The sequence below is a fragment of the Hibiscus syriacus genome, unplaced genomic scaffold (assembly GCF_006381635.1).
Source record: "Hibiscus syriacus cultivar Baekdansim isolate YM2019G1 unplaced genomic scaffold, ASM638163v2 tig00000728_pilon, whole genome shotgun sequence".
Taxonomy (NCBI): Eukaryota; Viridiplantae; Streptophyta; class Magnoliopsida; order Malvales; family Malvaceae; genus Hibiscus; species Hibiscus syriacus.
This window is the reverse complement of record NW_024061813.1, coordinates 39,310-51,059: the sequence shown is the minus strand read 5'-3', so window position 1 is coordinate 51,059 and position 11,750 is coordinate 39,310. Positions and strand designations below refer to the sequence as shown.

The window sequence follows — 11,750 nt, the reverse complement described above, 5'->3', positions numbered from 1 at the left end:
TGGACACTCCTCTGTTCATCAGCATTACCTGGAAACCTTACTTGAAAAAATGGTAGCCTTGGCACATGATTGAATGAAAGTAATCACATGATGACTCTACCTGACTAGCTTAGGGGTGGAAGGTATGCTCTCTTTCACCTAGAGTGTGGGATGGTAGGTTTGATGGGTAACTCCCCTCGTAGCGGTGTTAAGTAAAATGATTGATTAAATTTTTTGAAATTAAATGAACATGAGTGAAGTTGTGCTTAATGAATAATTTTATACCTTGGCAAACCAAAAGAACATACTTAGGAGTTTTCTAAATTCGTTAAGCATAGACTAGATACAATCATGCACATACACTGACAAAAGATCCTGACCTAGGAAAAGGTACTTGACTTCTCGGTTAGTCTAGCATGTTCAGGCCAAACTTGTTGCTGAGGGCTAAAATTTTAAAACACTTAACTGTCATAATTTATACTTTGCCTTGACACTTTATTTTTCTACTGCTCATTATCCATTTCTTGAGAACAAGAAATAACTTAAGTTTGGGGGTGTGATAACTCCGTAAAAAACTATATTTTAGGTATTTTTACTTAAGTTGTTGATTGTCTAAAAGCCATTGACATAGTATTTAAGTTGCATATAGTTATATTTAGAACATTGTTGTATGTGGTGGATAAGTTTTTGTTGTGACAAAGTTTATTTGATTAAACTGTTGCTGCTAATGAGAAAGGTTGTGTGATGCATGTGATGATGCATGTGATAGAAAATGACTGAGGAATAATTTGTTTACCAAGACAAATTCTGTGCCAAGGCCAGAGGAATTGAAGATGATGATTGTGAGGAATAATTTTTTCTGTGGCGAGTTTTTTCTGCAAATCTGACGCAGTACGAGAAAAAATTGTTAACTTCGCGTGGCCAGCTATCCAAGGCACCTCACGTGAGCCCTTAACCCTGCTAAGGATTTGGGACAACTTCCAGCTGTCATTTTATTCACACAATTGGTGTGAATTCAGGGGTAGATGGGGAAATTTCAAGGGCACTAAACCCTAGAAATTCCCGAGTATAAAAACATATTATACCCTCCATAAAGGGAGGAGATACATATACCCTAAAAGAAAGGCTTAGAGAAAGGCTACTATAGCACCTCTTTTCTGTTGTTCTCCCTCTCGTCTGTCCGTGGTACCCTCCATACCCAGGCTTCACCGGAGCAGCAGCTAAGCCCTCGAGAGAGGCTAGTTCTCTAGAGCTCTCATGGTGGTGGTCTGATGTCACGGTAGAGCTCTATTCTGGGAGTTTTTTTCCTCTTGCTCTTCATTTCCTATATTTTAAGGGCTTGTACTTAAAGAATATTTTTGCAATGATGTTAGCGACACTATAAACTGTTTTATTTGGTGTTGGAAATGTTTGGATGATATTTTTATTTTATGGTTAATGAATCATTAAGTATGTTTTTGTTAAGTGTTGTTTTGGTCGTTGTTTTAATCTTTTGTCTTGACATTGTAAGAGTTTTTGAAAGATGCCTGGTGCCTTGGCAAAATATTCCTAGTCTTTGTAAGAGCTTTCGAAAGAGCCATTTTTCTAAAAGTTGATACCTAATATCGAGAGAGTTAGGTTAGATCTACGTGAACAAGAGAACTAATCTGGGATAGTGAGGTTCTAATCCTCCTTAGAAATAAGGAGAGGACTTTATGCAACTAAGAAGGATAAATGCTTAAGTAGATAGGCTAGTGCTATTGTTTATGTTGAGGGGTATTATCATAGCAACAGTTTGACAAACCAAAGGCTGCAGTTTACGCTGAGTTGTATTGCCATAGAAATAGTTTGCCAGGTTCCGTGCTAGAGATATTCTTGGAACACTTTAGTAAATCATGTCAGGAAACATAGGCATCACATACTAGATCATCTTAGATATATAATAATTTCTCGTCATAGAAAATTCAACCCAATTGCTCTGTTAGAAGTCTGATTATGTGAGGTTATCAGCTTATATTCCGAAATCAAACATTTTTAGCCTTAGCAACTTTTATTTGTTTACTATTTCATATTTTTTCTTGCCATAACAAAACTTTTCTTCTCACTTCACTTCACTTCACTTCACATCACACTTTTCTTGTCTCAGCATACTTTTCTATATGTTCATACCATTTTTTACTGCTTACTTTTCCTTTGTAGTTACCATTAAACAAGAAACTTAGGATTAGTTAGTGACACCTAGTTCTAGAGATGATAACTCACTTACTACTATATTACTTGAATCGATTGTGTATACTTGCACAGATTTACGTGGCACAATATAAACATTTACACGGGATCATGTTTTTGGTGATGTTGTCAGGGATTGACAACTGGAGGAATTTTGATAAGTTTTGCAATAGCAAATTTTATTTTCTTGTCACAAATTTTTTATTTGTTTGTTTTCTTAATTTCTTTTGAAGGTTTTTTCATTGAATGACCAGAAGATCTACTGGTGAACCATTAATTCCTATCAAACCTGAGATCGAACAATTGTTCAGACAAATGCGACGTGCTCAGCATGCCAGAGGCAATATGAATCAATTGCTATATCAGGTTGATAACCAAATAGAGGATCAAACAGATCATGTGGTCGCGGTAAATAATGTTCCCAAAAATGTTGCAATACCATGAGCTATACAAGACCACATAACCTTTATTCTCGATGATCTTAATGCTAGAATCGTGGCACCGACAATTAAGGGAACCCACTTTGAACTCGAAGCGGTGATGTTCAACATGTTAAATTCTATCAGTCAATTTGGTGGCTCGCCTAATGAAGTTTCTAGGAAAAATGTACGTGATTTCCTTAAAGTGTGTGGCTCGTTAAAGTAACAAGGTCTGCATAAAGACATGCTGAAGCTAAAATTGTTCCCTTACTCTTTGCGCAACCGAGCAAGAGCTTTGCTTTTGGAGTCCCATCTGCTCAATGGAGTCTTCGACTGATTTGTAAAAAATATTTTTGCTTCGATATAATCCGCCTAACATGAATACCCAGATTCGCAATTACATTACAAGTTTTCTCCAAGGCGATGAAGAGTCCATGTATGAGTGATGGGACTGACACAAAAGTTAACTTCTTAAGTGGACCAACCACAGATTCCATGACTGCCCACAAGTTGTAATGTTCTACAATGGAGTCAATGCACCCACTCAAATGATATTGGATTCCTTGGCGAATAGTATTCTTCTTGACAAATCACCCGAGAAAGCCTTTGATATCCTTGATAGGACAGCCAACAACTATTATCAATTCCTTTCTACAAGGCTTGGAACTGGAGTGTTTGGGGCATTTGAACTCGATGCCAAGGATTCAGTGTATGCCTAACTTTCTTTCATAACAAATATGCTGAAAACTTTGCAGCATTCTAGTGAGGTGAAAGAAGTCAAGGTAACCAGCTCAGCATGCATTTTTTGTAGCGACAATCATCATGAGAGTAAATGCCCATAAAATCAGGAGTCTATCAATTTTGTGGGTAATTTCCCTAAAATCAACAACAACCCTTACTTTAATACCTATAATCCTAGATGATGACATCATCCAAATTTTTTATAGGGTAATCAATAGACCAACAACAATAATACATGCATCCTTAACAGACCACAACAAACTATTTCTGAACCTCAAAATTTTCATCATCAAAAGATGTCCAGGCAAAATATTAACAAGGGTTCATCATATTCCTCAAATTATAACTCCCTTGAAGCTTCACTGTAAGAATTAATGGCCTCAACAAAGACCTTATTGCATGAACACTCTTCAACAATCAAGAACAAAGGCACACTGTTGCAGAGCCAAGCAGCTTCATTGTAGAGTCATAGCTCATCTTTGAGCGTATTGGAGAACCAAGTGGGCCAAATTGCCATGGCATTACATTCTCGCTCGCAAGGAAGCCTCCCTAGTGATATTGAGGTCACTAAGCCTCATGAAAAGGAGAAATGCAATACGCTTACACTGAGGAGTTGTGCCCAAATTAATCTGGAAGATAAGTTTGGGGGGATGAAGCAAGAAATTTCTCGCCACGGCATTATACATGAATAGTTTGAAGATCAAGCTAAAATTGCTTAACTAGAACATATGCCTAAGGAGAAGGACAAACAAGTCGTCCTACTGATGGAGGAGAATTTATTGCCATGACAAAAGTTTCACCCTTATCTATAGGAGATGAAGTCAGGCCCCTCCACCTTTCCCTCAATGGTTGAAGAAGCATAACGATGAGATCCAATCTAAAAAGTTTGTTGATGTCCTTGATAAGTTGTATATTAACATTCCACTGCTTGAGGCCATTGAGAAGATGCCTTCCTATTCCAAAATTTTGAATGATATTGTCATGAAAAAGAGAAATGTGGAAAAACTATAAATTGATGCCACATCGAAATAATATTGTTCTGCACTGAGTAAACTTCCGCTGAAGCAAAGAGATCCTGGAAGCTTTGTTATACCATGTTTAATTGGTGACAACTATGTTGGGAGAGCCCTATATGACTTGGGATCAAGCATAAATCTGATGTCCAATTCCATATTTTTAAATCTTGTAATGGGTAATGCTCAAACAACCACCGTGATTTTGCAACTAGCTGACTGATCACACGTTCGTTCCGAGGGCAGAATTGAAGATGTCATCATAAAAGTGGATAATTTTGTCTTTCCAGTAGACTTCCTTATTCTAGACTGTGAGGCCGACGACAATGCACTTATTATTTTTGGGAGTCATTTCTTATCCACAGGGCACATCCTAATAGATTGTGAGAAGGGAGAGTTCACGATGAGGGTGTTGATAAAAGCCTCACAATCAATCTCTTCAATACTCTTAAATATATTAATGATTATGAAGAATGACATTGCATTGAATACATGGATACAATGGAGGAAGTTGGGGCATAATTTTTTTCCAGGTAAATTTTTACATCTAGAAGAGTATGATACTCAAGGCTAAGGCAATACTTTCGAAATGGAGAAGTGTTAAAATTTTTACCACGGCTATATTTTATAGCTGGAGGAACATAACAATTTTACCTGAGGCAAATTTTTTCAGAATGAGGCAAACAACAAAATTTTCCAAAACATATTTTCCCAATTGAGGCAAATGAAAGACTTACTGAAGATGAATTAAATGTGGAGTCCAAGGACTATTCATTGGAGGTGGGACAATCTAACTTTCTACAAGCTAGACCATGTATGAGATTCGAACCCCTTTACTTCAATTAATTCATTCCTCCAAAACCTTCACTACACCTACATTAAAATTTAAACCTTTGTCATCATATTTGAAATACGCTTACCTAGGTAGTGATGATACTTTGCCAGTTATAATTTCTGCTAGTCTAACCCCCGAGCAAGAGTGTAGTTTGTTGAATGTTTTATCATAGAATAAAAAAGCTATCGGGTTGACTATGACAGACTTGAAAGGAATCATCCCTACCATATACATGCACAAGATCCAGTTAGATGACTGCCACGACAATTCAGTGAAACCCCAACGAAAACTTAACCCAATAATAAAGAAAGTGGTGATGAAGGAAATCATCAAATGGCTTGATGTTGGGGTGATCTATCCCATACCCGATAGCTCTTGGGTCAGCCTGGTTCAATGCGTGCCGAAAAAAGAGGCATTACTGTGATAAAGAACGAGAATGACGACCTTTTGACAATAAGAACCATCACGGGGTGGAGGATTTGTATAAACTATCGGAATCTAAACAAAGCAACAAAGAAGAAGCATTTCCCCTCCCTTTCATCGATCAAATGCTTGATCGTTTGGCGGGCAAGGCATTTTATTGTTTCCTTAACGGCTATTCTGGGTATAATTAGATCGCTATAGCACCAGAAGATCAAGAGAAAAGCACTTTCACGTGCCAATATGACATCTACGCCTTTAGGAGGATGTCGTTTGGATTATTCAATGCCTCGACAACTTTTCAGAGGTGTATGATAGCCATTTTTTAGACATGGTGGAGGATTTCTTGGAAATATTCATGGATGAATTTTCATCTCGAGCAATAACTTTGAATGATGCCTCGGTAACTTATCTAAAGTGTTGAAGCGATGCGAGGAGGCCAACCTTATGCTAAACTGGGAGAAATGTCACTTTATGGTTACAGAAGGAATTGTGCTGGGTCACAAAATTTCTAGTCTCGGTATAGAGGTTGATAAGGCCAAGGTGGAAGTGATTGAGAACCTGTCTCCACCCACCAATGTGAAGGGCATAAGGAGTTTCCATGGGCATGCAGGGTTCTATAGACGTTTCATCATGGATTTTTCAAAGATTTCAAAGCCTTTAAGTTTATTGCTTCAGAAAAATCAACCGTTCATGTTCAACGATAAATGCCTCAATTCGTTCACAGATTTGAAGAAAAAGCTTGCCTCAGCACCATTTGTTATTCCACCTGACTGGGAAGCCCCTTTCGAGCTCATATGCGATACAAGTGACTATACAGTAGGGGCGGTGCTGGGACAAAGAAAAGGTAAAATCTTTCATCTCATTTATTATGCTAGTCGTACCCTAAATGATGCACAACTTAACTACACCACCACTGAATAAATTACTTGTCATGGTATTCACTTTTGATAAGTTTAGGGAATATCTTATAGGCACTAAGGTCATTGTACACACTGATCACTCGGCCATTAAATACTTAGTGAATAAAAAGAATGCTAAGCCTAGGCTTATTAGATGGATACTCTTATTGCAAGAATTTGATTTAGAGGTGAATGATAGGAAGGGTATCGAGAACCAAGTAGCAGATAAATTGTCTAGGCTAGAGAACAAAACAATTTGCCATGACATGAAAGAAATTCAAGAGGAATTCCCTGACGAGAAAATATTATTTTCCACGGCAGTGTCGTGGTATGCTGACATAGTTAATTTTCTTGTTAGTGGTATTATGCCTCCAAATTTATCTTTCCATGGCCGAAAAAAGTTTAGACATGATGTGCGACATTATTATTGGGATGAAAAATTCTTATTCAAACAATGTGGGGATCAAATAATCCAGAGATGCGTCCCTGAAGAAGAACAAAAGGATATTCTATTTCATTTCCATACATCCCTGTGTGGAGGACACTTTGATAGGACGAGGATGTGCGACATTATTATTGGGATGAACAATTCTTATTCAAACAATGTGGGGATCAAATAATCCAGAGATGCGTCCCTGAAGAATAACAAAATGATATTATATTTCATTTCCATACATCCCTGTGTGGAGGGCACTTTGGTAGGACGAGGATTGCTGCAAAGGTCCTCCAATCTGGCTTCTATTGGCCCACCTTGTTCAAGGATGTACAAGACTTCTATAAGTCATGTGATCATTGCCAACACACTGGGAATATATCGAAGAGAAATGAGATGCCATGATAAAATATTTTGGAAGTAAAGCTCTTCGATATATGGGGGATCGATTTTATGGGACCCTTCTCATCGTCCTTTGGCGATCTGTACATACTCTTGGTTGTGGACTACGTAATTAAATGGGTTGAGGCCGTGGCAACACCTAGAAATAACTCCAAGACCATGTTAAAGTTTTTGCACAAAAACACATTCACGTGTTTTGGAGCACCAAGAGCAATTATCAGTGATGAGGGCACCCACTTTGACAACAAATTAATTGCTAAGGCACAACAAAGATATGGGGTGCGCCACAAAATTTCCACAACATACCACCCCTAGACTAATGGACATGCTGAGGTCTCCAATCGCGAGATCAAACAAATACTCAAGAAGGTGGCAAACTCAAGAAGAAAAGATTGGTCGCCAAAGCTAGATGAGGCACTGTGGGCTTATCGCACAACGTTTAAAACACCACTAGGGATGTCTCCATTGAAGTTAGACTATGGAAAGGAATGTCAATTGCCTGTGGAACTAGAACACAATGCATTTTGGGCCATCAACAAACTTAACATGGATGAATAGATTTCTGGGGAAAGGAGGTTGCTGGAGCTAAACGAGATGAAAGAATTTAGAGCCCAAGTGTATGAGAATGCTCGTATCTACAAGGAAAATACCAAAAGGTGGCACGACATAAAAAATTTTCCACAACAATTTTTCCTGGCCAGTAAGTACTGTTCTACAACTCAAGGCTCAAGTTGTTTCCAGGCAAGCTAAAGTCAAGATGGTCAGGACCTTTCTTAGTGTATCAAGTGCAAAACCATGAAGCGATTAAAAAAAAAACTTGGATAATGGGACAACTTTTAAAGTGAATGGACAAAGGGTAAAGACCTATAACGGAGCACCCATCCTGCGCGACATGTCGGCATTGCTGCTCCATGATGCCTAAGAGTTTGCCCTTAAACTCTGAACAATTCTTCCTCGGCAATAATATTTTGCATTCTTTAAAAAAATAATTTTCCTTTCTTTTAATTTGCATGAGTTATTATATATATATATATATATATATATATATATATATATTATTCTCTAACTTTGTCTCTTCGACTAATTTTTGACACATAACAGCTTAGGATCAAGGCTCACACATTGGAGGAAGCAAAACCCTAATAATTAGTTTGGGTGGCAACTTTATGAGAGAAAATTTTTCTTTTTATTTTTCCTTATTATTTTATTCCTTTTTAATTTAAAACTATCCAATCAAATGTCTTCTCATTTATCACCTCAACCCAACTTTTGACTTTTTATTTATTAACCCTTACTTGTTGTCGGATACTGGTATATGAATATGTGAATAATGGTAACTTGGAACAATGGCTACACGGGGCTATGCGCCAGCATGGTACCCTTACTTGGGAGGACCGTATGAAAGTTATTCTCGGAACTTCCAAGGCGTAAGTCACCATTCAAACTTGAACCTTCTTGTTCAGTTGTTTCTTCTTTTGTTAGTTAAAAATTGAAGTGTCATAAAAGGCTGGTGTTTTTGGTTGCAGGCTTGCTTATTTGCATGAAGCAATAGAACCGAAAGTTGTTCACCGGGACATAAAATCAAGTAATATCTTGATTAATGATGATTTCAATGCCAAGGTTTCTGATTTTGGATTAGCCAAGCTCTTGGATTCAGGAGAGAGTCATATCACAAATAGAGTTATGGGAACATTTGGGTAACTCTTAAGTTCTCTTCGGCAATCATCTATTATCGTATATAAATTCTAAAGGGGTGTTTGGTTCAAGGATTGTGGGATTTTCATGGGATGAGAATCCCACATTCCCATGTTTGGTTGACCGGGAATCTCATTCCCGGTAATGTTTTATTATCAATAGTAGATTTTTTGGGGTATATTACCGAGAATGTCATTAACTGCCTTCCCTTAGGTATTGTAACATTACCGGCGTTTTGGATTAAAATGCCCTTAAATTTTTATTTTTTTTTTCAAAAATATCATTCTTTTTTCATTGAATAATAAAAAATTCTACGAAGGTTAAATTACAAATTTATCCTTAAATTATTTTAGATTTACAAAAAAAAATTCTATAATTATATGAAGTTCAGGGGTTAAATTTTTTTTTATCCTTTTATTAAACCTTTTTTATATTTTTAATTTTGTAAAAAAATTATATAAATATTATGAATTTAATTTTTTAAAGAAAATATATAAATATTTTACAATTTGTAATATTATACAAATATATAATAAGGACAGTTTGGTCAAATATATATTTCAATAATCTTTTATTCCTTTAATCAAACACGGTAATCTTACATTCCTTCTAAACCAACCAAACACAAAATACAACATTCTCAGTAATCCTATTCATAATCTTTTATTCTCACTGATAATCTTATATTCCGTGAACCAAACGCACCTTAAATATCTTCAGATTGAAAATTTTGAATGTAAATTGCAATTATGTGGCACCAGAAAATGTAACTCCGGCCAGTTAAATGAGAAGAGTGATATTTACAGCTTTGGTGTCCTCCTGCTCGAAGCTGTCAGTGGAAGAGACCCTGTCGACTACAGCAGGCCGGCTAATGAGGTACTGACTAATAAAAAAGACTAATACCTTGTCCAATGAATTCTCCTCTCTTAACCCCTCCCTATGTTGATTTTTTCTCTCTGTTCATATAACTTAGTTTCTTCAAGAATATTTCATAAGCAAACCACATGCCCACTGCAGGTTAACCTTGTTGAGTGGCTTAAGATGATGGTTGGAACAAGAAGAGCAGAGGAAGTCGTGGATCCAAGTCTTGAAACAAAACCCGCCACACGTGCTCTTAAACGCGCCCTTTTGGTGGCACTTAGGTGTGTTGATCCTGATGCAAATAAGCGACCCAAAATGAGTCAGGTTGTGCGAATGCTTGAAGCGGATGAACACCCATTTCGTGAGGTAAAGGTCTCTGTTTGCTGGTTGTTAATGTTATTATTGTGTATATACTGTATGGTTTCCTTTTCACAAATTATTTATGTTACAAGGTGTAGTGCATTTCTTTTGCATTTAGTTTGTAAATTTTAGCATATCTAGTAGTGAACCATACACTCGGTATCTTTTGGCATAGTATTTTCCCTTTGCATCTCCTGTGCTCCCGACACTACAAATCGTTCGAGTAGATAACATCAGAGAATCCTACCAGGCAGAAAACCTGTCTATCCCGAGTACAAGTTCTTGTGAATGCCTCCTTGATAATTTTTTTTATTTTAATCACGACAATATATTGGCTTAGCAAAAATCATGAAGTCTTTGAAGTATTCATCTATGTTATTATATGAATTTCTGATGCTGAAGTTTTCTGTAGTTTTTGAATCTCATGAAATTCTTATTCTTGCTTGTACTTGCACTGCTTCTTGTAGTTCATTCATATTTAGTGATATACGGTTGTGTCTTACTCTGCATATTTTCTATTACAAGCTCCATTGAGTCGACTCCTGTGATCTTGTTCAGGACCAGAGGAACAGGAAGAGCCGAACAGCCAGCATGGAAATCGAATCTTTGAAGGAACCAACCGACGTGGAGAGCAAGGCCCGGGAATCACATGGCATTGTAACCAAGACGACTCATGAGTAATAGGGACTGACAAAAGGCAATGACATGGTGAATAATGTAGTATTTAAAGCTTTCAGTAACTCATCTATACACACACATCTAAAAGTTTGTTTTTGGGGCGTACGTCCAAAGAGAAGCGGCTTGAAGATAGAAGAGCACATCATAAGCAACAGCTGTTTCTTGGGCAAATCAGCGCATGAAAGGCTGAGAGAGAGATTAAATGGTCCTTGTTGTACAGGCATGTCTCTGGGATTGATGGGCTGTCTTTTATTACTGTAATAATATAATATGATTATTATTTATTTCATTTATCCCCCCTGGGGACGATGATCATTTTCACTTGCACTCTTGCTTTTATCTTGTAATGATTGAATGAACCCCAAGTGTGGCCATTGTTTGTTTATTGGTTTTTTTTTAATCCAAAAACAAGTGGATGGTCAAATTTCAATCTTCTTTCTCCATGATGTAGTCTCCTCAGACCTCACAATCACAGTAATCAATTTCTCGTTTCTGATTTCATCATGTTTTTCTTCAAAAGCTGACCTTTCCCAAATCTCAATCCCAATCCCAATCCCAATCCCATTGCACCATATGTTTATTATACATAAAAGTATGGTTTAAGAACAGAAAACAAAACAAAGCATTGAGAAGCTGAAATGAAATGTTCCTTATGATGTATAATAATAATAATAATAATAATAATAATAATAATAATAATAATAATAATAACAATAGTGTGGTTTCTGGTGAAACATCATTTTAGTGCATATTTTACGTTTATGACTTGTATACATACTTTTAACACTTTTTCAGTTGAGTTGT

General features: G+C 36.9%; 1 protein-coding gene across 1 annotated transcript; it reads left to right on the top strand.

The window, feature by feature from the left end:
* The first annotated feature begins 9,035 nt into the window (after positions 1–9,035).
* Positions 9,036–11,077, top strand: LOC120212278 (probable receptor-like protein kinase At2g42960). Its single transcript, XM_039210645.1, has 4 exons — positions 9,036–9,049; positions 9,809–9,923; positions 10,065–10,274; positions 10,827–11,077. Exons 1-4 carry the CDS (start codon positions 9,036–9,038, stop codon positions 10,947–10,949), a joined length of 462 nt encoding a protein of 153 aa, XP_039066576.1. The 3' UTR covers positions 10,950–11,077.
* The last annotated feature ends 673 nt before the right edge of the window (positions 11,078–11,750 follow it).